Raw genomic sequence first — 27,111 nt, 5'->3', positions numbered from 1 at the left:
AGATTGAAGTGACACCATATGGTGTTGATAATAAAAGTCATGTGCTGAGCCTTTTGTGTTTGTTTTTGTTATTGTGTAAGCGCCCCATGCTTACTTCCTGTTCTTAAAGAAAAACTGGAAAATCCACTTGATGTCAGGAACACGGATGTCTTTAGTGAACATTAATGCAGTCTGATATATGTCAATAGTTATATATGTAAACTGACTGGCTGTTCTTGTAGGTTTAAACACTACCCTATATAGTTTGTCGGTTCTATATGTACTGCAGCATATAGGCACGCTGGATATTGATTGACCCTCTCCATTTTTTGTTCTATATGTGGATGGTGCTTTATAATGAGCTGAAAGCAGGAGTAGTGGATGCAGCACTTGCTTTGTTGCTTTTGACTCTTTCATACTGTATGTGGCATTCTCCGGCAGAGGACAGAGATGCTGAGAGGGTTTATGTAATAAAAGCAGCAGGAGATAGGCTGCCGTGTAGAGTGTATTCATTACTCAACCTTCAGGGTCATTACACCCTCCTCAAGTAATCTGAATGGCAAGGTTAGTATTTGCACAGTGCATCCAATGGTGTGTTTTCTTATCTGAAGATATTATTGAACGTAATAAGCAAAAATACTGTTCTGGCCTGAATTTCGGCTAAAAACTCAATGCAAATAATGAAAGCAGAAGAAGCATGGATGATGGGTTGTTTACTGAGGGGGACAAAGGAAAGTGGCGGATGTCCTCCTTCCATTCATCTCGCTCCTTCCATGTCACTCTTCATCTTTTCATCCCCGCTCTGAATGCAGGATCAAAAGGAGACGGGGGTTGCAAGGGTCTAGAGCTGGAAATATCAAGTGACACTAAATATAGAAGCTCTCTTGTCAAACCAAACGCATTAGAATAATTGTTTAGTGTTGAATACAGCATGTACAAAGTTGGCTAATGGGCATACGTACAGTATCCGGCACTCGTTTTCCACGGACAAAGAGGTAAACTGAATTTAATTGGTATGGTTAGTAACTGTGAGTGGCATTACGGGTTTTTTATAAACTCTATACCTTTATTGAAGGACTTTAAACCTAATGACGTAAAATACTTTGGTGCAGAAATGTAGTATGAAGCTATTATTGATATTATTAACACTTGAGCACTATGAGTGTGTGACTCTTTTTATTTTATTTTATACGAACATTTGAAACACTTTTTTGCAGCATTGATGTGCAAGTGTCCATTCCGGATGATGGCTATGGTTTAGAAATGTGATACCCAGCTATGTAATATGCATACAGTTAACTTGTTAAATGCCATTTAATGCTTCAGATTGTTAAAATCAACATAAAATACAATAACAGAGACCAACTTTAAGATCGGTTTAAATGGTGTATTATGAATGACATTAGGTCAAATCTAAACACTGCCAGCTTTCACCAGTATAACATTGCTCCAGACCACATCAGAGCCCCCATCTGAGAGCACCAGTTGGGGTTGTAGATGAGGAGGTGCCCCTCTGTTTTCCTCCCAGCCCAGTTTTATGACTCTTGTGTCTTGGCTGTAACCAAACCCAGATGCACTGCGGTCCCAACCTGCAGGATGTGGCACGGCTCTGGGGGAAAGGAATGTGTTAGCAGAGGCCTGGGAGAGATCATAGTTCCTACAGCCATCGATTTAGGGTTGCCCACCGAAGGGGAACACCCAACACGATGCACCACTGCCATCATTTCATGCTAAAGCAGCTATGACTTTGAAGAGCCGTTATGTGCGAGAGACAAGTGGTGGAGAAAACGTAGCTTCAGTAAGAGCAAGATTGTGAGAAAATGTCTTCTGAGAGGAAGCATGTAGACGGTGAATAGCTGTAAATGTTGGCCTGCAATGAACATGTGCAGCCATGCAAGGCTAATGTCTTAGTACAGCTTTCATAGCTCATTCTTGACATACAGTAGGCTTCCAAATAAGGGAGTTAAAGTTTGTTGTGACTAAGATAATTCACTAACTTTGAATAAGAAATGACATAACTCTACTCCCAAAGTCTGCTGTCAAACAGGGTCTAGTATCTGCTGAATGTACAAGCTAGATTCTCCTAGAGAAAACCCAACACAGCTATTTAAAGGGAGCGTTGTCAAGGCAACAGGTTTTGTCCCTTTTGTCCAGCAACCATTGACCATGGCATGTGTGACATGGGTCTGGGTTATTCTCTGTTTTGTGGAGGGCTCTGGCTGTCTCTGTCCTGACTGTAGGGACACAGGACAGAACGCTCTGGAATGAGAGCACGAGTGTGTGGGCTGAGGTTTTCTCCAGGCTCAGTCTTATGGTGAGCAAGCCTTTCTACAGTAGCTCGTAGGGAAAAAAAAATCATCAGACACAGCATCGAAACCAATGTGCAAGGCTGGATCAGACGGAGTTTGTGCTGAGCTGCACATGTTTCAGTGTGTGTGACTAAATGCACCTGGGAATGACGGTGCTTGACTGCAGAGGCCGTGTCATGAACAGGTGTTGCAGGGTTTGAGAAACCCTCAGACTAAGCACTGTTGAGAGAAATTGGACTCATGTACTAATTTAGAGGTAAGGAAAAGACAGATATACAACCTGAACAGAGGCCACCTTAACACGACTGTGAGAATAAGCAGTTTTAAGTGATGTAAGAAACACAAAAAAATCCATTATCACGTCGTGGAGAGGGCAGCTATGTGGGTGTAAAGAGCTATCCGGCTCCACTTTAATGACATGAGTGTGAGTTAAAATGATCCAACGCCCACACTCTAATAACTGCTTTGCTATGTGGTCAGAAATACACCACACAACACATAGCTCGCATTGACCTTGTGTTGACCTAATTGTAGCTTTTTCATACTTACACACACACACCTCCTCATATGATCTCGGCTGAAATATTTTTCTTTGCAATGTCACAAGATCTGTTTATTTTGCAATGAAACTCTGTTCTTGTTGTTGACAGTGCATTGTGTTCCATATTTCCTCATTATTATGAGGCCATAGGAAAGAAAGTGCATTTAGTTGTTCACATTCTTGTCGATTAATTTATTTTAGTCCAGATAGTAGAAGCAGAGTATACCTGCAAATAAAATGAGGCTACCTATTGAGTTGCACTGCACAAAAGACCCATTCAGAGAACCTTGAATTGCACTTTGCCTTTAGACTGCATTGAGTGCAGTTGACTGCCTGCACCACAGCCATATTCCTTGTAAAAAGGAGAACATGATGTTCTCATGACGTCTTAGTTGTTAAGTCATTTTCATTTAATCTTAGTTCAATTAATTTCCTGTGTTTACTGGAATTGAATTAGTGGACCCAGTAGCACTGTCCAAGAACTGCGAGTTTTGAGAAACGTTCCTTCATTTCCTAACACAGTTGTGAATTCTTTTAACTTGAGGCACACCATTCTGCTGCTGCTCTCCTGAATCTTCCAGACATGAGCATATACAACCCAATGAGCAATGTTGGCATGTCAGGCTTGTAAGACAGTTTTCATGCTGAAACATGCATAAACTCTCTGCCTTCTCAGTGAAGAAATGAAATTCAGGACTATTTTTAACTGATTTTGAGTAGCTTTTCTCTCGAGTTGGTTTCAAATGAGGGGAGCTTTCTAGGGAATGGATGAGTGGGCAGGGCCTCTTTGCTGTGTTGTTGCCTTCAGGCTCTCTATGCAGGGAATAAGTGGAAGCTGACCACCCCACCCCATAAAATTAGGGATACTTATAGGGGAGCTCCAAGTCTTGTACTCGCAGCAAGCCATGGGAAACGGAGTGGAGAGGGAAGTATAGACTGCTTGGAGTACACACACTTGTGTTACAGTTCATTAAGGAAAGATCCGTTCAAGAGCGAAAGAAGCAGCTGATTTATAGGGTAAATAACAAATGAGAAGTCAGTCAAAGCTTGTGACTGTGTAAATCCTCCATATTGGATTATTGTGCGTTGTTTACTAAGTGTGGGTCCAGGGTGAGGCGTATGTTGGTTTTGCAGAGATATGGTGCGTGAGAGTCTTCTTTAACCCCTGCCCTTCCTTCCCCATGGTTCTAGTAGGAACTGATCTGCTGGAATGTAAACAGCCATGGATTACAGTGGGGTCACTGTTCCCATTGCACAAAGCCACAAAACCATGGGAACAGCCATTCATACAGCTTGTAATCATCAGGGTCTACAACACTGTAACTGCCACTCAACCCAACGTCCCAAAGCTGTAGTCCAGTTAACTATATTTATAAAAGAACATTCCCATGTTTTTGTTTTCATGTACAGAAATAGGGAATTTTTGTGGATTCTTGTTGCCGTTTTATCCCAGGAAATCCCAAGCTACTGGCTGGGGAGGCTGACCGCAAAGAGTCTGCAACACGCAAGCCATTATCCTCTCCAGTTTTGAGCAGGTAGCACATCCAACTAGTAGGAGTCGAAAGTGCATTGATAATTACGGGAAACCTCACCAGCTTTCCCACCCACAAACGCTGTTGTTTTGAAACTAAATGTTATGGTTGAGCAAACCAAACCACGTCTAATTGACTGATTGTAATTCCCTAACTTCATTATTATTATTAGAACACAAAAAGTAAACTGGGGAAGGTTGCAAGACTGACTACCGGGTTTCAGTCTAAACCATCTCCAGGACTCCAAACGATTTGTCTGTCACAAGGACTGCTGTGCATAGGGAATTGGGAATAAAATACAAATAGAATCCCCAATTTTGATGATCCTTGACAGTTCTCTGAGCTGATACACAAGGCCACCTCATGCGGACAAGTTCCTGTGTGAGCAGATCATTTCATGGAAACAAAAATACTGTACCACACCCACTGCTTTCCTGTTTAAAATAGATACTTTTATAAGGAAACAGGCACCTTTATGTGGAAGTGTCATCCTCGTACGTGTCATCAGAGAACACAGTGGCTTATCATTTGAAGCCTTGCAACTTAAGACAGGACTATATTTAGCTTTTTTTCCCTACATGTCCATGCAACTTGGCTAGGTTTTGTCTACCCAAACAAAGCAACATGTATTTCAGCCTCAGTCTTCCTGTCAGATCCAAGCCTCGTAGTCCACTTTACTCTCACTTTGATCTCATGACAGTTGATCAACTTGACAAGGCAAACAACAAACTACAAGAGAGCTATCTAAAGCATTTGGTAGTCTATGAAAGGATTGATTCTCCCTGCTTAAGCAGAGATTTGAATTCATCAGCTCACATTGATTGCTTATCAAGGGCCTTGCTGACCCGAAATACATCTCCACTTCCCAACTAAGTGCTATGCTTTCTGAAGAGACATGAGTCAGCCAAAACCAGGAGAGTCTGGTTAAGATAAATACAAAACAAAAGGTCTGACAGACATTGGGTTAAGTTGTATTTTCACTTGATCAATGACCATTCTGGCCCTCTGTTGGCCTTTCGGTTTGACTTTCCAGTGTTGTCTTATCTGTGCTCTTTAGTCTTTGCCTCGGCTTTAGTCACTACATCATTCCGGCAAAGTTAACAATCTTATCTCCAATTTTTCACTCTTTGAACTACTTCACCTTCTTAAATCAGACGTACAGTAACCCTGTCTGGCTCAGGACCAAATCTACTCTATAAACATTAAACTCCTCTGTTTTGCCTGGATGTCAAATGCTGTTCTACTGTATATGGCAACACTTTAGTCACTTTTACGGCCCGTCCGGCGGGGGAGGGGCTGAAACTCGACCAACAAGCAATCACATGAATCTCCCGCCCCGGACACACAAGCACGCGGTTTGATTGGCTAGAGCCTGTACTGGCATATGATTCGATTGGCTGACGCTTCCACCGAAGATTCTAAAGTTGAACATTGCTCAACTTTTGCAGCGAGCAACGCTTTTGAATCTACTCTTCGCTCCCACAATGCAGTTCGGCGAAACGTGACATCACCCCATTCAAAGTGAATGGGCAGGAGCGTTGAAGCTTCAACGCACGCCGCTGTGTGGACGGGCTGTTATTGTGTTTTTCTTTCAAAGTGACTTATTGTTAATAGTGTACAGACACACACAAAGCATTACCCAAACATGTCCCCAAACAACCTGCTTGCAGACCAAACTTAATTGTGTTATTTTTCAAATGTTCCCAACACTCAAGGATTAAATGTGAAAGACAGGGAGACATTTTCAAGCGTTCCAACTGACCTCCTCCTTACCCATCCTACATGTTGCCTTTGTGTATGTGTGCTTTAGCCAAAAATCCCTAATGAGGCTATAAATAGTACCTTTGAATTACTGATTCAATTGAAATTATAGTTCAACAGCATTGTTCTCTAGCTTGCTCCCTCAAACACACAGAAACAGGGGCTAAGCTGTACCTCTTTGATTGAATGAGCAGGAAGTGCTCCTATTGAAACGCGGCTGAATTCATTGACCTGGAAACACATAGACAAATTGGTGCAAGTCACACCACATCAATAAGTATGCCTTTACCTTCTCTTACCAACACATTTAAACTTGTGCACAACAATGAACCACATTTTGGTGCTTTATGTTTAACTCTTTACTTAAGATTTAATTATAAAGTTCTACCTAAATGTTAGACTTCAACTCATGGAGGCTGTGGAGACAGTCCTCGTGTTCAACCCTGTGGTCTAATATTATATTGGTGTTCACCGTTGCATGAGTCTGTGGACAGGATCATTTAACACAGGGCACTAGGTCTATCAGCACCTCTAGAAAACTAGTGCTGCTCCTTGCAAATGGTTTCTCATAAGGTATCCATTTTCTGTTTTTGTGGGACCCTAGTTGATGGCGAACTCTCTTTAAAAAAGGTTCTTGGAGAATCTGATTGCCTTGTTTATCTGAGCCAATTATTGGATGGCGGTCCAATGTTGCACCATGGTGAGAATTGCTTAAAATACTCTTTTATTAAGGATGTCTTTCACCCATCCTTTCCTTTGTACCCTCCTTCATTTTCGTATTCTTTTTAATGATTTCCAGCCAGTCATTATCCAGAGAAAGGCTGGTTCCAGGAGGCTTTGGCTAAATCGGTGTCCACTCTCACTTCCATGGCCCCACTTTTACTTTCCCATTACTCATTTCAATTCACTTTCCCTTCCCTTTACCTCCTCACTTTCTCCTATTCTGCCACCCTCTCGCATCTCTGTCTTTCATTCCAGCTCTCCGTGGCCAATAAATCATTTGTGTTGTAGAGAGCAGCCAGTAGTATTGTGTAACTTCTCTCCCTCCAAACCCTCCCTTGTCTATAAAACCAAACATGGCCGGACTGACTGCTCGCTGAGTTTGTTCTCAACACTAGACCAGGACCCTGACAAAAGGTTTCATTTAAAACATCAGGGCAAGAGGTTAGCCAGCTCTGAGACGAGCACTAATAAAACAGTGGGTGTCTGCATGTGCGTCAGTAGGGGTGTAGAGACAATGGGACTTATCAAAGTAAAAATACTGCTGTTGTGAATTACCAGACACACATTACTGTAGCCCTCAAGGTTATTGTGGTGAAATTTGTCAAATAAATTCAAATTCAACTTCGCAATTTATACTTAGAAGCAAAAACATGTGATTTTAAACTTGTAGGCACGTTTTTAGGTTGTGGGGACTGATGTCAGAGATGATATTTGCATCCCTGCAGCATTAAGTCTTAGTTGGACAAAGGGAAGGTGTAACCTAGAAAGACACTCTGGGCTGCAGGAGTGAGTCCTAAAACGTGGAAGTGAGTTAACATTTTAGCACTTTCATGCAATTTACACCTCAAAAGTCCTAAGAATAGTGTTTGTTTTTTAAATTTGTCTGGCTGAACCATATGTAAACGTATCCTTCACATTTGTTTCCCACCTTTTTTCTGCTTTTATCTTTGATCAAATCAAAAAATCCCATTTGAAGTAACCAGTATGCTAACGTTGATGCTCGAATAGAGCCTCTTTAGACTGTTGCCTTACGACAGCCTGCAGAAGCCACAGCTGCAGTCGACTGTCTTTCCGATCTGCAACAGGTGCAGGTGTATTGGATGACCTTTCACCTCAGCTTGGTGACCTGCCAATCCAACCACCTGTCAAGGTTGGGGCTTTGCTGCCAAGCTATTTATAGCGAGAAAGAAAGTGGGGTCTTGGAGATAGGCTGGGTGATGTTTCTTGTGAATACAATAAACACGGATGTAACATATATGTCACGACAAATGTTGACAGAGATATTTGATATCCTGCCAAAATAACTCCCAGTAGAAAATCCCCGGGCCTTGTTTCATTGGTAGGTCTTGCTTGTGAAATCCACACAACCTGCATCACAACATGTTGGCTTGTTGTTAATTGTTGTTGGGTGAGCCTCTCGCTCTTTAATAAACCACTCCAGCTTCCTCGGGACTGGACAGAAATTACCATTTCAAGCAGCCCTGGCCTGCCTCCAGACTCGGCACCTAATCAGCTTAGTGATCTCTCCTCTGTGCTTTCCCAAGGCTTTAAAGAGAGAGCAACAAAAACAGCCCCCCCTATGAAAAACTAAACAAAACTGCAGGTCTTAGAAACTACTACCTTCTGAGTAAAGGAACACATGCTGAAACATTGATATTTTATGCCATATTTAAATAAAGGACTACCAACAAAATACTTTTAAAGAAAAAAGATCAATAGGAAAGACAGATAGAAATTAAAAAACAAGCTGTTTGTCTGTCTATATTCAGTATATTATTGTGTATAGCTATTGGCTGATACTTTGATATATTGGAGAACCTTATTATCTATATCATAAAACTATTTTTTAGTCTTGTTTTAATTATTGTTTGGTTAAACATTTTCTGGTTTAACTTTACATTTTTTAATAACTTACAGTATTATATTTGGAAAAGTTTTAGTTGTCCGTGTTATGATTTATACAAAAGTGTAAACAACTGTAAGTGCTATAGCTTACATACTGTATTGACTGACATTTTGAATTTTAACGATTCTTTGAACATACCACACATCTAGGAATGTAATTTGCTGCAAGCCTTTTGTCACCTGATGAGTCTTCTCTTATCCCCTGAAGTTATCTGCTATCAGTAATGTTTAGGTTAACTGTTAACCACCAGCCGTGTGACTGTAGGAATCTGCTCTTCAGCTCTGTGGAAAAATGACTAGCTCCAAATCTGAGGTATAAGCTGAATACCCAAAAGAACATTTTTCCAATCCCTCCCACATTTCCCCTTCCTTTCTGCCTGATGGGCTAATTTGCATTGACTTAGAAAAGCTTTGGCAGATTTGCAGTCATAATCAAAGAGGTAGTTCAAGCCTGACTGCAGGTCTTATGTAATTTCTTCACACAATGTAGGTGGAGTAGCAGAAACGAGTTCTTTGTACATTTAGTTAAAGGAGTAAATATAATTCTGTGCCTCTTTTTATTTTGATAAGAACACTTTTCATTTCGACCCCACGACTTTACAACAGCATATAATTGGGGCCTAGTCATCCTGGCCTACTTTGCAAGGTGCTGTGTCAGAGCACAGTGTGGGACGCTGCTGTTTTGGGGTACTCTGTGATCTTGCAGCAATTGTTTTCTGCTGTGGAAGCAAAAAGCTGATCCTAGAGCTACAACTCTCGAGGATTTACTGCTCTAGAAGTCAGTGATTGAACAGGGATTTATTGTAGAGAACATTAACACACTTGAGAAAGAACAGTCCAATGTGCAGGTTATCTAGATGTCATCATTATTGGCCTTGGAAGAGTAGCAGTTCCAATGAGCGGATATTGATGTATGGAGGTGTTTTATTATGACCTAATCAGGTTGTCAGTGTAACATGCATTTGTGAATGTTGTGCCAAGGCAAAGGATTGAGATAAGTCACACTTCACTGCCTCCATGGTTCACTACCCTGACTGGGATGTGTGACACCTAATCTGTCTAAACCCTTTAGAGATAGCCAATAGCAACAACCAATAAACTGATTTAAGAAGTTGCAGCTTGAATCCATTTACCTTTGGATTGACAATTTTGGTATAATTAAGCAACTATGTTTAAAAAAAGTGTTTTGAAATAACTTCTGCCTCAATTCATGCCTCTTAAAGATGCTTCTGTGGCTGAGGATCCTGGGTATCCTTTTTTTTTTTTTTTTTTTAAGTTCTTGCCAAGACAAAATATTGGATAAAATATCATTTTACATTCATGTAGTTGAAAGTTAAATGGAGTACAGCATTTGGAAAAACCGTTTATCCTCCGACTTTAAACATTTAGCTATCACTATGAAATAACTCTGTTTTGAAAATTTAAAATACATCTTACAAAAAGATTTAAGTTCATTTAATAAAATTAGTAAACATAGTGCTCAGCCCTAGTTAACACTGAATATTGTCTGAACCAACAAGCAAAGACATAACACAGTTGTCATTCATCATTAAAGTTTCTTGTCTGTTTCTTTGCCATGTGATATGTGATCTCTGTTCTGTATCTATGACTGATTGACCTGAATGTTTTTATGTGTATTATCTCGATGCCCAAGACAAATTTGTCCTAAGGGAGACAATAAAGCTCTATCTTATCATATCATCACAGCTGAGGGGGAACGAAAAGAACCATAAGAACAAGCACGTTCACACATTTAAACACAGTAATTGAATTAGGGACGGTCTCTATGATAAGTCATAAGTGTGCAGAGAGTTGGAAAGCGGAGAAAGGAAAATGTTTCCAGTCTGGAAAGCCACACACACTCTCAATAATTCTCCTTAGTCTGCGTCTGAGCTGCCAACGCAACGTGACACGACTCGATCCGAGCACCTGTTTCTCCAGCCGGCCGATCCACTCTGTCAGCACCCAGACATAAACTGACTGCTTCTCACACTGTCATTGTATACATCACACACACATATACGTGATGAAGCTTCAATTACAATGCTCTATGAAGTAGGATTACAAAAGAATGTACCGTGCAGATAAATTGTATTTCTTCGGTGATTTAGTTATCTGGGCTCGCCAAATATCTCTAGCTTTCGTACAGTTGCATCAGATTGAACGATTCTACCCTTTATTGGGAAAGAACCTGCTGTACTATAGCAGAGCAAACCATCTTCATCCTCCAACTCTCCCTCCTCTTCCTCCTCCTCTGCGTTTGTCAGCTGCTGGCCTCCTAACACTGCATTAAACCACCCACATGCTCTCACCGTTCTCCGTAAGAGGAGCAGTGCTGCTTCCACCCACTCTCCTCTCTGAAATATCTGGTACAAAATGCGTGGTGTTGGGATATTTTTTTTTTCAAATTTCAAGCCTTCACTGCGGTGCTGTGGCTTATAGCGGATGCCCTTACCGTAGCATTCATCTGAACGTCTTGAATGCATGCATACCAGTGGAGTGAGGTGTATCTGAAAATGCCTGAAGTACAGTACTTGACCCTGCAACAGAGATATCAGATACATATGGTTTAGTCTGATTTCTTTATGTTTGCCTTAAGTACAGACAGGGGTTAGGTAAGGAGGCTAAGGTAAATACCACGTGTGATTGTGCTGGCTTAACGTCTCAATATTGGGATCAAATTATAGGACTGTACGGAAAGTGATGATTGTAATCTCGTCCATGACCAATCTACAATGAACAAAAATATAAATGCAACACTTTTGTTTTTGCTCCCATTTTTCATGAGATGAACTCAAAGATGTAAAACATTTTCTACATACACAAAATAACAATTTCTCTCAAATATTGTTCACAAATCTGAAAAAATCTGTGATAATGAGCACTTCTCCTTTGCCGAGATAATCCATCCCACCTCACAGGTGTGGCATATCAAGATGCTGATTAGACAGCATGATTATTGAACAGGTGTGCCTTAGGCTGGCCACAATAAAAGGCCACCCTTAAACATGCATTTTTACTTTATTGGGGGGGTCTGGGGGGCTCCGAAAACCAGTCAGTATCTGGTGTGAGCGTTAGGGTTAGGGTAATGTTGTGAATCGAGTGGCCTGTGTTCGTCGTCCATAACATACGCCTGCCCATACCATAACCCCACCACCACCATGGGCCACTCGATTCACAACATTACCCTAATCCTAACGCTCACACCAGATACTGACTGGTTTTCGGACCCCCCCAGACCCCCCCAATAAAGCAAAAATGCATGTTTAAGGGTGGCCTTTTATTTTGGCCAGCCTAAGGCACACCTGTGAAATAATCATGCTGTCTAATCCGCATCTTGATATGCCACACCTGTGAGGTGGGATGGATTATCTCGGCAAAGGAGAAGTGCTCACTATCACAGATTTTTTCAGATTTATGAACAATATTTGAGAGAAATGGTTATTTTGTGTATGTAGAAAATGTTTTAGATCTTTGAGTTCATCTCGTGAAAAATGGGAGCAAAAACAAAAGTGTTGCGTTTATATTTTTGTTCAGTGTAGTTCCTGGCCTGATGGCGATGTATACCTGTATGATATCGTGGAAGGAAAAGAGAGATAGTGGTTTGAGTCTTCTACATAGCAAGTCCAGAGGTGACTCCATCCGTCTGGCACCTGAGGATATTTCCCCCGCAGCTCGTTGTTGGCATGCTCATTGGAATCACAATTTGTGTTTACCTCTGTTGTCTTAAGTTGCTAAGGAAAGATTTATTGCATAATGGCTGTTATCGGTAATGAGCAGAGGATGTTGGACCCTGAAGAGACCTGATTCCAGGCCATGTTGGTGAGTCAGGTCGAGACGCTGCCAGTTCATCAGCTTTCCTTTTGTCTTCCATGATCAAAGTTAAAGAGCTTTGGATTCAGGGTGACACACTCAAAGGTCCTGCTGTTACACGTTTAATGCAGAGTAATGTAACTTAACGAGGGAAGTTTCAGCTTTTGAATTGGTCACTGCACATTTTGGCAGACAAACAGGCACCTAATACCAAAAAACAGATGTTGCTGATCAACTTACAGGTGTTCATAACCAACTTTGACATTGAGCAATCATGTAGGTGTGTTCATACTGATAGAAAGTGAATGAATAATGGGAAGAAAGTCTTTCTTTTGCAAGATGTTGCAATATCATTCCCTCACGATCCTCTTAACTGAGTCATTTTATCTGAACTCTGGATTTCCATGACTAGAAATGAGTCCGTCAAACCCAAAAATGTTGATGGCAGAGGAAGAGAATTTGCTTCTCAACCAAAATTGAGAGTCAACGATCTGCCGGCTGCCAAAAGAAGCAAATATTTCTCTCGCTGTGTCATGAGGGAGAATGTGATGTTTTGCTTAGCTGTAGAATCGCCAAGAGTGAAGGAAGCCAACGGCGCAAAGGCATGCTAATTACCATTTTCCAAACAGAGAGTTGGTTCCTAATGAACACTGTTGTAATGACACACACCATCTGGCCCAAGATCACAAGACCTATGAATAATATATGGTAAGGAGAGGAGAAAAGGGCCTTAACTGAGCAGTTATATTCCCCAGTGGGAAAACTAGGAAAAGTGTCTCGTTTACTGGTATTGCATTGGCAAAATACATTTCATTGTTTTACTTTAGGCAGTAGTAAATCCCATGAAGCTGTGTTGTAGCTTTAACATTGCTTTTATTTGTGGCACTCCATTGTTGGCTTAGATTCTCAGAACTGTAGGTTCTTATAGGAATCTTAATAGTTTATGAATTATGTGTTTTTAATGAAGTCATTTTCATGCACTCAAACTTTTCTATCTGATGTTTTCTATTAAATCCAACACAATTATTTACACATTTCAAATTTAAATTCTACATCCTTTCAATACACTTCTGCCTTAGTTAGAAACGCAATATTCAGGTAAATATATTGTATGACAACTTACAGTATATTACACAAATGTCCTCTGCCTTTTAGTTAGTGTTTTCACAGATGTATATCCCGTAACTATTGGTGCTGATCCAAGACGTCCACCTGCCTCTCCATCTATCACACACTGATCTAGAGAAACCCAATCTCTTTCTGATTGGTCCCCGTCTCCCCTTGAGACTCCGCTCCATGTCCCCCATCCAGACAGTATTCATATTATTGTCCGAACAACTTGAGAGACCAGAATAAGTTTATGCTCGTTTCATAATTTCCATGCTCCGATCAACAAAAGGACACTTGTTTGAGCCCCTTGTCTCTCGGTCATTTCCTTGTTGAGGGTTAAGGGGAGGAGTGGCTCTGTGGACTGTGGCGGCTGACAATCCCACATTGTGTGAACTCCTGCTGCTTCACAAAGGGCCCATTGTGGAGAGCGGTGGCCCGGGAAGAGGGGACCGGGTCTAGGCTAGGTGACAGAGAGGTGTGGGTTCAGGGGGTCTGGGTCTGGGGGCCAGGTCCAAGGTAGAGGCGTCTATTGGTGCTTATCCCCGGAAAGTGCCGAGGCAGGGAGGGTGCACACGTGTGCTGCTTCTGTACTGTACTCCCACACGTCCACCTACTTTGTGTAAGCACTCCAATCTCTCTCTGAGGTGAAGCCCTTTTATGAAAATAGGTTTTTCAGCCAGAGCTGTTGTCAGTCTCAGATTTATCATCTTCAGAGAATCCGATGTGATTATAAAACTGTGTGGGGGGGGGGGTTAAGCTGCTTGTACAACTGTTCCCAGAATTTGAAATATTTTGCTGTTTATCCTCCTCTGACTCGAGCTCGAGGACATGTGTGGAGATTTGTTTACGCAGACAGATGGCCTTGCGGTCCAAAGTCAGAGTCCACAAAACCCTTCTTTTTTTTCTGCTGCACTGCTGTGCCTCTTGACCACCAGTTTGAGACTTAATCTCCCTTTTTTTCTCCCCCTCTGTCCCCAAAAGTCCTTCTTCTCTCCATGTCTGAGTGTGACAGGGTCTCAGGTCAAGCTGACACCCGTCTCTCTGGTCAGTCTGAAGCAGGCGTGGGCCCTCTTCCAGCTGTCCTGTCCCACGGTCTATTTGTCCGACTGTCTTTCTGTCTGTCAAGCCCGGCTGTTGCCCTGGCCTCTCACCTTAATGTCAAGAGCCCTTCATTTTTAAAGCATAAGAAGTTGAACCAAATGATGTAGACTTACTGCCTCTGTGGCACATTTTGTTTTACTCAAGAACACAAAGAATGTAAACGTTATGTTGTTTCATGCTTCCTCCGATTTGACACTTAGTTTAACCAACCTATCACTTGTTTTGCTTAATATATGCTTTGCCAAACTTGTACTTTGCTTTGCCCTGCTACAATTTAGGCTGTGGTAAAAGAGTAAAGAATGAAAGTGACATTTAACAGTAACAAAGTCAACAAGGCCTCTCATCTGCCCTCAGGGTTAGATTACCACTAACTGTTAACTATTGACTCCTCTGTCCACATTAGAGCCTTCCAGTGCTGGCAAGCTATGGTTATGCTGCACAAATTGTGTCCTTGCCTTTAGATTTATCTGGTCACTAGCAAACATGAACTTGATACCTTTTAATTTAGTTTCCAGCTCTGTCCCCTAATATATTCCGATCTTGCAGCAGACTGTAATTTATCATCTGTGGCTACCTGGTACTTAAAGCTTGGAACCACCGTGGTATTTTGGTGTCTATAATTCTGCCTGTATGTTTAGTCAAGTGAAGGTAGGGCCCTGAAGCTGTTCAAACAGCCACACATGCCCATTGTGCTTAGTTATGCAGTACTCGCTTACTTCATTGAGCAAATATAAATCCCTTGGTCAACATAAGATTATCATGGCTTCTCCTTTTGCTAGTGTAAGTCATTTGGAGGTCAGACAAAGCAAAAGTCTGTTTTCTGAAAAAGCAATATTTGTGTGCAAATACTTTCCTTCTGCAAATTGCTACTATCTTTCAAAGAATTCATCTGCACAAGTATTTTACACTTAGAAAAGTAGAAATGTATTTATTTTATTTGCCAAAATGCATGATTAGCACAAAAAGTTCACTTGCTATGCAATAGACTATAAATAGATTATCTTATCTATTCAAAGTTAAGCTAGCATATCTCCCTTCATTGTAAATGAGCCGTGCTTACAAACAAAGCCACTGTGTGCTTATATAAACTTGCATGTGAAAACCTTTTTAAACAAAGTAGTATTATTGTGGAAGTCCTGTGGTCATGTTATTTATGGCGGTCGAATGGTATCCATGTACATAGTCGGGTTTACACCTCACAGCTAAGCATCAGACAGATTAATCTCATACCTCTCGGTGAACCCAGGAACCTGCACGGTTTTGAAAATGGAACAGACAGTCCTGTTCACAGATCCTTTCGGGCTCTTTAAAGCGCCGCAATATACAGCGCTGTGAAGATTTGGGAATTACCAACACTGTAAGGTCAATGTGAAGTAAAATGGTCTATTTAATGTTCTAAATAATGCAAATTAGTGTGATTTAATGCTGTTTTTGTATGCAGCTTGTTCTAAAACAACCATTCTTTAAACGCTACTACAAGTGCATGGCTGTTATGCACTTATCCCAGATTGTGTAGTGACTATTACACAACTACTATAATGCAATGCCACGTTCATAAGAGTTGTAAACAACAACCTATTTTCCCCGTCTAAAATCTGCCTATTTGTCACTTTCTTTTACAAATGGAGCTTGTAAAGTAAAGAGCTGCATATGTGATTCCATTATGTAATTAGTGTCCTTTTTAAAGTGCTGAAATACACAACGCAAGAAACAGAAATATCACAACGAGCGCTAACAGGAACATTCGATGTGCACATACTGTGATTATATCAGCTCGTGGTGTGCCAAGCTTGGCAGGAAAATTGATGCTGGGGTGGGTTGTGTGAATAGACCATGTGGAGGGATACGTGGGCACGTCTGTTCACTTCCCCACTTAACACTTTCTCTGTGTGTCCCTCTTGTGTAATGCAGCCCAGCACCCTGCCACAGGGGACGATCAATATGAACCAGTGCTCCGACGTCATCGACGGAGAGTCCAGGACGGGGCAGAAGAACTCGCTGTGCATCCTGACCCCGGAGAAAGAGCACTTTATACGCGCTGAGTGCAAAGAAATTATCAACGGGTAAGGCATAATAACCAGGACTTGGATCGGTTAAAGAGGACATATTCTGCTCATTTTCAGCCTCATATTTGTATTTTGTTTCACTACTGTGACTGTGACTTTAATCTTCAAAAAGGTCTTCTCAAACTGCCTGTGCTGCAGCACTTCTTTTCACCCTCTGTCTGAACTTTGGGATTTTAGCCTTTGCGAACCATTTACATGCACACAAACCTAAATAAACAGGAAAGGGAAAACCCCCAAAAGCATAATATGGCCCCCCATTACTAAGTACATTTACTCAAGTACTGGAATTAATGACTATTTTGTCAAACTTTGTACTTGAATGTACTGCTACTTTACACTTCCACGTCAAATATCCCACTTCTTACTCCACTACATTTATTAACACTAATAGTCACTAGTTACATTGTACATGCTATGCTGATGTTATTCAGTACTGTACTACTAAAGAACACAGTATACACAAAATCATAGGTACATTACATTACTCTTGTTTGTATTATCATTACATGTTCATATTGTTCATGATATCCTTCATTTATTTGACATTACATAATATTGTTAACATAGTTTTTTAACGTTTTGCTGTTGCATAGACTTGTACAATTTGCTATAGAAATACTGTGTTTTGATTGGGTAATGCCATACAGCTTCTCTGAATTTGATCAAAACTAAATAATATAGTACTCTTGAACAATGTACCACTGTGGAAAGATCCTTTCTGCATCACATGACTTTTAGTTCTGATACTTAAAAGTACATTTAGCTTATTTACTTCTGTAATTTCACTTAAGTAACATTTGGGCCTTTTACCTGTATTGGAGTGTTTTTAGACTGTATTATTTATACTTGTACCTGTGTTTAGGAACAAATTGATAATCAGCTGTATTTTTCTAAAAGGCATTATAACTGCCCCAGCACGGTTTTTGTTGCTCTGTATTTTGTTTTAGTAGTCAGGGATGACAGAGACTTGGGAAAGGGAGAGTATTTGTGCGCAGCTGCCTTTGCTGCCAAGCTGCTCTGCCCCCTGCTGTCTCTGTTGCACTGTGCGTTTCAGAGCCTAGTAATCCACACTGCAGTGACAGTGCACATTCTTGAACTGTTCCCTCTCCCTGTGTCCACAAACCTCCCCCCCCACCCCCCCAATATGCCTGGACTCAGAGCCCAACACACGAGCTTCGGTTTATTTGGCTTGCTATCTTCTGCTTTTCCTGTGTGTTTCTGCACTGTACGCTCCCTCCCTGGATGTAGCGTACATTATATGGCTATTCTGAGGGAACTGTGACTCACAACACCTACTCTCCGTTATGCTACCTGCTCCATCTCTGCACACCTCCCACCCGCTATCATCTGGCTCCCATGTGTTCATTCCGAGCTATCATATTAACCCTTGCCAAGGCTGCTGTTCACTGATAGTGATGTAACAAGCTGGATTTAAAAAATATTTGTATTGTTTTCAATCTCCTTACATTTGATTGATTACATTACAGTATAAAAACAAGGCTGCATTGTTACTCATACAGAGTCACATGTTTGTATTCACAGTGTGACACACTTTACAAAGTGGGTGCAGCCGAAGATATTTGATAATGCATGATTGTTGCGTACCAAAGTCATTCTAATCATTCAAAAGCCAGGGTTTTCTGTATTGCAGATAAGGAACATTTCGTTTTTTTCATTATATGTTATCCTTCATTCTTTGTTTTGTTAAATTGAGTATGCTAAACATTCAGCGGACTGCTCCCGGGTTATTTATTCAAAGGATTTTTTACTGAGGATACGCATTGTGTGGAAGGGGGATTGAGCATCTCGGAGTGTGGGAGTATTATTTGTGCAGTAAATAATGTATTTATGCTTTAAAAGACAATGCTTGACTAAATCCACCCCAGCTAATAATATAATAGTTTCCTCATGAATTGCCTTTTCAGTAAAGAGCACACAAACGGTGCCAAAAAACAGACGTAAATTATAAAGGCAAATCAGATGTAGAGTAACCAAGCTTTAAGATGAGTTGTGTTGCCACCTAGAGGATTACAAGTGACTACATGTTTTATTTCCTGCATTTAGCTCAGTGTTTGTTTAAGAAGTAGAAGTGTAGTTTTATATTTTCCTATTTCAGTATTAGCTTGTACAAATGCTTGTTTTTGCTTTTATAATGGTTTCATTTTCCTGCAGAGAACTTTTCCGTGTCACATTTTGATCGAGAACAGGTGCAGGTTATGTATAGTCTGCATTCATTGTCACAGGAACAATACTTGACTGTTTCACTATTCGTAGGTGGCAGGAAGCTCTGACTGTTTACCCCCGGACCAACAAGCAGAACCAGAAGAAGAAACGCAAAGTGGATCCACCCTGTCACCAGGTAATGCACCTACTTACACACTCCAGGGCAAAGTGACTTATCTTGCTCACACTCAGGTAGCGTCACTGAAAAACTAGGTCTAAGGGTTTGAGACAAAAAGTATTTCTAAATAAAAGACAACATTCGGGCTCCCAGTATTTTCTTGTTCACACTTTAAAGGTGGCTACCCCCATACATCAGCACTGAGCTAAAGTAAGCATTATAAATCATCCACATAGAGTGATTGTGCCATTGCTACAGCTAAGAAAGAACATATTTAAGGACAACATGTGCCTGGGAAATATGCAGCATGGAGGCTCCTCATTCCACTCAAGTCTACACCAGCTGTTTTCCCTCCAGAGATAGAGAGATGTATTGTTTTTCTGCCGGCAACATGATGAACAGTTTTTGCTTTGCATATTTGCATTCTTGAGTCCCGTGATGTGGCCGTCTCACTGCGTGCCACATACTCTTTCAAATTAATTTGTACCACTGTGTTCATAGCACAGTGGTACACATACTGCCAGTTACACCAGCATTTATGTTCTTTAACAATGTATCTCTGTTATAAAGATGCAGAACAGGTGACGTTCTTTTAATTTATAGAGCCACCTGGTAAGAAGGCAGCAAACATTGTTGAGCTATCAAAATATTCCTGAGCAGACATCCAAGGATGAGGATGACAGCTGCCTGCTAAAATAACATTCAGCAATTTGACCATGATCCGCTCTCCTCTCAGTTCTCCCTTGCGCTCCGTGCTGTTACAAAGTTGTGTCCAGCAGCTTTTCTTTTATCTGCAAGACCCCCCGAGTCCCACCTCCTCAGTTCTCTTATTTTCATTTGACATTATTAGTCAGATTCAAGACTTCCAAGTTGAGGTCTGTACAAAAAGCCTAAACCAACACAGTCTAAAGCCCTTTCTTTATTTTACATCACCTGTAAATTGTGAAAATATTGTTGGATCACTTCACCTGAAGAAAAGCTATTTCTGTTGTCATACCTTTTATAGAAGTACATTCCGATGATCTTGTTTCCCTCCTGTTTCAAATATTACAATGCTGTGAATTGTTAGAAAAATCCTCAAATCAGCAAAAAATGTTCATTGAGGATCCTATAAACGTTCTGATTACACATCGACAGCCACACGTACTGAGAATTCATGTCAAAGTCTGTGTGTCTGTAAATCTAGACATTAGGACTTGAATCTGCTGTAGTGTTGTTCGTTATTGACCACACTGCGCAGGGACCTTGAATGACGGCTACCCTCGAAGAACAATGTGTCTAGAAGGATTCTATAAATAAATAAATAAGTAAATAATACAAAGTTCAGCATTTTCTATGAAATCACAACTCAAACTTCAGTCAGATTTCTCCATGTTAGACAGAGATAAAATACAAGGGTAAAGCTCCATTGCTATGAAAACAGTTTTAATAGCGAGATGAAATATAGGAGTTTCAGACCACCTACCGTGGGATACAGCTCTCCCCCCTTCCCTTCCTCCTTTCTGATGCAAGGCCAAATGTGTGGTGGGTGCACACAAAGTTCTCTCTCAAGTTCATTGTCTGGCTTCTCTAATGACGGCGCCCTGAATCCGACAGTGACCTTGCCGGGACACTGACGGGCTCATTTGCAGCGGGACGAAGTGACACAGGGATGACCTTAAGTCCCATGTGGCATCCAAAATACTTTTTCTGTTTAAATGAATATACCCTGTCTACACTAGGATCGCATTCAAGCTCCATTAACGTCTGATATGAGCTTCAAAAAACAATACCTTGTACGCTCTTAAACAAATATTCTATCTTTTTTGAAAGTGTGTGAAATAACACTCAAGCAGTCAAGGCCAAGTGACACAATTAGGGCTGCTAGTGTGATTATTCCATTACTGCTTGTCTTTTTCAGTTTCTATCATCGTCTCAGGGGTTGTTTGGGGGTGGAAATGTGATATAGCGTGTCACGGATAAATACCCACAGTTCACTTAAGGCTCAAATGTCTGCATAAGAGCTTTCGTCCCACTGAAGTTACTAGAGACAAATGCTAGGTGTAAATACTAGCAAAGGAAATGTTTACCTACTGGGTCGTGCCCCTAAATTGAAGCACCTGACCTTGCAAAAAAATTCCATGATGGGAAACATACCATTGTAACTGAAAGGAGTTTTTACTTTCTTGTGTTTGCTCTCAAGAAACACATGTGTTTTTATGTCATAAATATGTATGAGTTTGGCCCTAAACCACAATAAATAATACAAAAACTATAAAATCATCGAGACGTATTGTTGGCTGTTCTTGGATTGATAATAAATCAGCAGGACGTAGCATTAACATAAAGGGCTTTTGTGATTGGCAGGGTGGAAGAAATGCAAGCCAGTGTTTTTCCACTGAAGACACGAATGGACACCCAGTGAGTTCAGCTCGGCCGAACATTGTAACTTCATTCTTTTGAATCCCTGAATACATTTTTACTTTTATAATCACGATCAATCCACGTGAAGGAAATGCTTTTTTCGGATTCTCTCGCCAATACTGAACGGGTGATTCTCGTTACAACGGCATGTTTATGGTGATTTTAAGTAGGCTGAATGATAAGCAAATGTTTGAGGGCCGCTTTTTCTTTGGAAATCTTGCTTTCTCCTGTTGTTGATTCTGATTCCAAAAAGGGCCTCTTTTTTGTACTGGTGAAATCAAGCTTTGAAACTAACAATGATTGAGGCAATGAAATCTTATTAAATCAAATCTGCATATACAGAAATTCTCCAATCATACTGATGCGTTTGCCAGAATTAATCCATTTTCTTTGTTAAGCTGTCAATCACTTTTTCTCTCCACATATCTTCCTTCTCGCTCCAGAGCATTTTTTATTGTTACCTATAATTACATTTGTATTGTAATGACACTTTGTGTTGGTTAAAACAAGAGAAATAAATGGAAAAAGTGTGGGGATAGGAGATAACTGGGCTTTGCAGATTACTTATAACAACATTAACTGCTTTAATGATACAGTAGTCTCTGAATTGGCTCAATATTGGACCCTAGTGCACTTCAGATGAGGCATTAAATTGAGCTGATGTCCAAATATTTTCTTTAAATTAAGCCTTGATTTAAAGAAAATATATTTTCTTTGAGTTTTCACATTTACTTTCCAGTGTTTAATTTCTCTTCAATCCTTTTCCTTCCTCGTATTCCTTTTCCGTAGTCTATCTGTAACCTTGCCTCCCATCATGTAATTTCCTCTTCCCTCCCCCTCCTCCCCTCCCAAACCCTCACCCAGGAGCCCGGCCCTGCCAAGGTGACGGTAACGAGCAGCGGGGGGGGCAGCATCCCCTGCCTGCCCAGCAGCATCGCTGGCGCTGAGAGGGTCCCGATGAGCCGCACCACTCTGTGGCAGGAGGAGAGCCGCTGGAGCCGCGCCTCCATCCCCTGCAGCCGCAGCGCCTCCTGCCTCAGCCAGCTGGGCCAGAGCCAACCGGAGTCCAGTGTCACTACTCAGGACGGTGAGGGCAACGATGACAAATTCCTCAACATCCTGCACCTATGCTTCAGTTATAGTTTCACTTACATAATGGAAAAATAGGTCAACGAAAAGGAGGTTTGAAAATGTGCTGGTCACGACTAACATAAAGACATTGGCACATACTGTATCTCTTTTAGTTACCAGCTCAGCATGATGTGAAAGCTGCAGACCTGGGCTTTAAGGGACAGTTCAACCCAAAATCATCGCCTAAATAACCTTTTTTTAAACTTTACATCAATTGTTTTTCAAAAAAACATAACCTTATTAAGCAAAACATATCCACAGACCTTGTTGTGAGCTGTTTCATGTAGGTATTGTACATAAAACAACTCGACGCAAGGTCCGTGGAGTATGCTATAGCTGGTCAGGATTGCTGAAGAGAGACTTTGCTTTTGAGTTTTTCAAATGTATTTTTAAGGAGCTCTGAGCACCACAAAAAGTGCCATCTTGTTCCATAATATTAGAGAAAAAGCAGACATCTCTGTAGTATTTATCTCCAACACTTGGCAATTTACACCAAACAAATGTAGATTAATTAAAGACACAAAAGGTCAGAGGGAAAACTTGACCATCAGCCTTTTCTTTCGATCTTTATTGTTTCGGGAAAAAAGTGACATGCCTTACTCTTTTGCAGTATACAACAGATATATGTTAAAGCATGAACACATTTTTGACACCATATTTCTGCTCTGGGTGATCCATATCAGTTGAACTGTGTCTTTACTTCAGATGCCGGATCCGTGAGCACTGGACGCAAGGTACGAGTGGAGAGCGGTTACTTCTCCCTGGAGAAGACCAAGTCGGAGCCCTCCCCTCAGTTTGCCCTCTCCCCACAGTCTGTGCAGACGCCCCAGCACCTGCCGCTGTCCTCTTCAGCCTCGTCCTCCTCTTTAGGAGCTCTCAGTCCCAGGTACATCTCAGAGTCAGACTCCCTAACATCCCCTTATCCTCCCTCCCAAGATCCTCTCCCTTCTCCAGGTGCGCTTGTTTCCCCCAGCTACTCCACCATCAGCTCCTCCCAGAGCTCGCTGGACTCCGAGCCCAGCGGGAGTACGCCCACCTGGGAGGGACGCTGTGGTGGTGGAGGCAGCACCGGGAGTGTGGGTGGTGGAGGAGGCAGAGTGGGGCGGCCTGGCAGGGAGTACACTGCGCTGTCCGATGTGCCTCGAGCTCGCAGAATGAGCTACCGTGAAGCTTTCCGCTCAGAGAAAAAGCGCCAAGAGCTGAGGGCACGGACACGGAGTCCCGGCAGAGAGGAGGTGGCTCGGCTGTTTGGGCAGGAGCGCAGGTAAGAGGGATCAGTGTCATGCTCTGCACAATCAATAAGTTGCATTTAGCATGGAAAACATATATGCAGATTCATTTGTGATAAAAATGGCAGCGAACCGTGATTAGTAATCATTAATGAGCCACTGGTTGCCTTAAAGGTCTCCTATTATTCTGTATTTCATCAATATATTATAGGTCTCTGATATATACAAAACATGTCTCTGAAGTGTTTGGCTGAAACACCAAACAGATCATTGCAGCATTACCCATAATCCCCTCTGTTTCAGCCCTGTTTCAAAAGTGCTGATTCTCTTACTTACTTTAGATCAGGGGTGTCAAACTCAAATACACAGTGGGCCAAAATAATTGCACATATTAAACCTGGAACTAACAAAGCTTAAATTATTGCCTATAAAAACAACATTAAATAATCAGTTGCATTCATTTCTTATGACTCTATCTGCAGAGTCATTTTTTATGATTACATTTTTCCACAGGCCAACAACAGCTTCAAAAAAAAAAATTTCCCTCAAAGAAAAAAATAAACATGCCCTGTTGTCTCAAGAAAAAAAGTGCAAAAGTAAACATCCATTAAACTCAGGTTGCTGCTCTGTGATGCTAGTTGAGACCAGATACTTGGCATCTGATCTCGGGTGCAAGTTCATCAATGTTTGGGCTCAGGCTCTGAGCTGAGGAGACCCTCAGGATTGAGTGAAGGTGTGCGTGCAATATACCGGCGGGCCAGATCCAATAGTAATTAGAAATTATCCTGCGGGCCGAAATTAAATCCACCACGGGCCTGATTTGGCCCCCGGGCCTTGAGTTTGACACATGTGCTTTAGATGAAAATAAGGAGCCACGCCCCTCTGAGAGATATTTGGTTAAAAAGAACACAATGGTGCTCTAGGAGGAGATTCAGGTGATAAGGTGGGCTGGGGTTACCTTGGTTGGTGATTGGCTAATGGTTAAAAAAAAAAAAAAAAACTTATGACATCATAAAGTGGTCAAAATCTGATCAGCTCATTTTCAGACAGGTTTTTATATAAATGGATCAGGACAAAAAGTGAGCATATCTTTTTTCCTGAAACTTTCAGAATCTCTTTCCACAGAGGGGACACATGTTGATGTATACAAGACATGAAAATGTGGATTTGGCATAACAGCTGACCTTTAAAACATCTAGATGGCATTTAATTTATAATCTGAATCTCATGCATTCAGCGTTTCAATCTTTTGCTATTTCTGCTTCAACTAGCTTAACAGTGGTTTGCCATTAATGATTTAGGGATGCATATGCATGTTTTACTTTCTTTTCTATTGATCTTATTTACCTTCTGCTCTTGCTACTTTCCTAGTTTCTTTTGTCGTTTCAATCTTTTCCAGGAGGCTGCTGAACTGAGCTTCTCAGAGCAAATGCTCAACCAACCCCTCCACCCCTGTCCCACAGCTGTTCCCTGCTGGTCACCGCTGATTCCTGCTTTCTATCATTTCATCTCTGCACTGCCTGGGAGCACACACACACTGTTTCATATATATGATTTATGTATACGGTACACAAGCATACTGGTGGTTGCTACTGCGGGTTTACATACAGTCTGATCTGTATCTTTCTGGTGCACACACACACGCTCAACACACATAATAACGCGTGCAGAGTCTTAAGGTAACACCGACTTTGTGGCCACTGCTTCTACTTCTGCAATTTGTTTAATCCACCATCCTAGTCATTTTCCCTTTTTAATCTCTCATCATATAACACCTAATCTTTATTCATTTATGTATTTCTGGATTGTTCTCATTTGGGATGTTATCTCTACCTTGCACATTGTAATATATGAAAGGGACTTTGAGTCTAAAATGATGTCCAAACTTCCTACGTGTTGTATCTACCTGTTGGGCAGTAATAGCTGCATTTCATTCTGCACAATTAACAAAAAATGATCAATTACGGAGATTGTTTTTGACTCAAATGTACTTTTTTAATCATGCTTATGTTCTTGATCTTATGCTGATTCTGCCACCATTTGGCTGTGGTTTTTACGAACTGTTATTTTTTTATGCTGCACTATGTAATGATATTTCACTTATCGCCCGACAATACTTTTATGTTGAGTAAGATTTTGTTTACTGTTGTGTTTTTGAGTAAGTCTTTGTAACAAAATGGTCCTTTTGTGTTTCTTAGACGTTCTCAAGTCATTGGCCGATTCGAGGAAGGTCAGTCTGAAGAGCACATGGACACAAGCGGCTCCAATGATCCCTCGGCTAACCCCACGCTAATCCAGAGAGAAGGCCGCAGCGAGAGGCGCTATCTGGCGAGTAAACATGTATGCATTTCTCTTTTCTAAACACATTTAAAATCATTTGGTGAATGGCATATGTTACAAATCTCCTCAGTTTAAGGAATACTTCTAATTTATAATTTTAAAAAAAACATTTTATCTTTAAAGGACCTGTCCCTGGATGCAGGAAAGGACCGTTCAGTCCCTGATGTGTCCAGCTCCACTTTTGCTAACTTAAGAAGAGCCAAGTCTCTGGACCGCAGAGTCACCGAGTCCTCCATGACTGTAAGTACTGATCACACAGCTCAAATGTCAACAAGGGGACTACGAAATCATGTCAGGGTCCCCTTAAAGTGCTTTGTGATTAAAGATTGGGATGCACAGATACCTTCCCAGCAATGGAAACTCCCAATCAGAAGTGCTGCAGCAAAGATTGAACCCATTACACTAAGCTTTCTTTGGTTGTCTTCTCTGCGTCTGCACTGCTTAATTTTATTGATATGATCCGTGCAGTTACTTGAAACTTGAAGTATCCATATCCGTAAACATCGTCCATGTCCGCATATAATAATATTATATTAGCAAAGTCTTCCCAAGTGAGACTAAAGAAGCCCTAAAGTTGCCTAAGGTTGCTCTGGTATCTTCCTTGACGTCTGACTCCAACAGTCTGACACACTGCGACTGATCCTAGGTCTGCTCAGTGCTGCAGGGGTGATCCAGTCAGTGTGTGGTCGAACTGCAGCTGCCCGAACCCCCGCCCACTCAAACACACAGACATTCGTGTACACACCACGGCCGCACACGCTACTGATAATTATAAATAGCCGACACAGAGGCAGCCTCAGTCGTGTGTATGTCCCCGGGACAGAAGG

At 41.4% G+C, this 27,111-nt stretch overlaps 1 protein-coding gene across 5 annotated transcripts in view; it reads left to right on the top strand.

The window, feature by feature from the left end:
• LOC307024851 (myosin phosphatase Rho interacting protein) overlaps positions 1-27,111 on the top strand; it is a 49,186-nt gene that overhangs the window by 6,039 nt on the left and 16,036 nt on the right. For 3 of the 5 annotated variants that reach the window (XR_013804008.1, XM_079659287.1, XM_079659286.1), the window contains exons 4-10: positions 16,686-16,837; positions 19,115-19,199; positions 21,528-21,581; positions 22,449-22,671; positions 23,421-23,979; positions 26,143-26,284; positions 26,408-26,524. Coding sequence is in view for 4 of the 5 variants with exons in the window: in XM_079659287.1 (XP_079515413.1) it covers positions 16,686-16,837; positions 19,115-19,199; positions 21,528-21,581; positions 22,449-22,671; positions 23,421-23,979; positions 26,143-26,284; positions 26,408-26,524 (1,332 nt within the window). In the remaining variant the exon portion in view is untranslated. The remainder of the gene's footprint in view (positions 1-16,685; positions 16,838-19,114; positions 19,200-21,527; positions 21,582-22,448; positions 22,672-23,420; positions 23,980-26,142; positions 26,285-26,407; positions 26,525-27,111) is intronic. The other 2 variants (XM_079659289.1, XM_079659288.1) reach the window with 2 other exon arrangements.

This window comes from Notothenia rossii, assembly GCF_949606895.1.
Source record: "Notothenia rossii genome assembly, chromosome: 11".
In the NCBI taxonomy this organism is placed as follows: Eukaryota; Metazoa; Chordata; class Actinopteri; order Perciformes; family Nototheniidae; genus Notothenia; species Notothenia rossii.
This window is presented reverse-complemented; position numbering and strand designations above follow the sequence as displayed.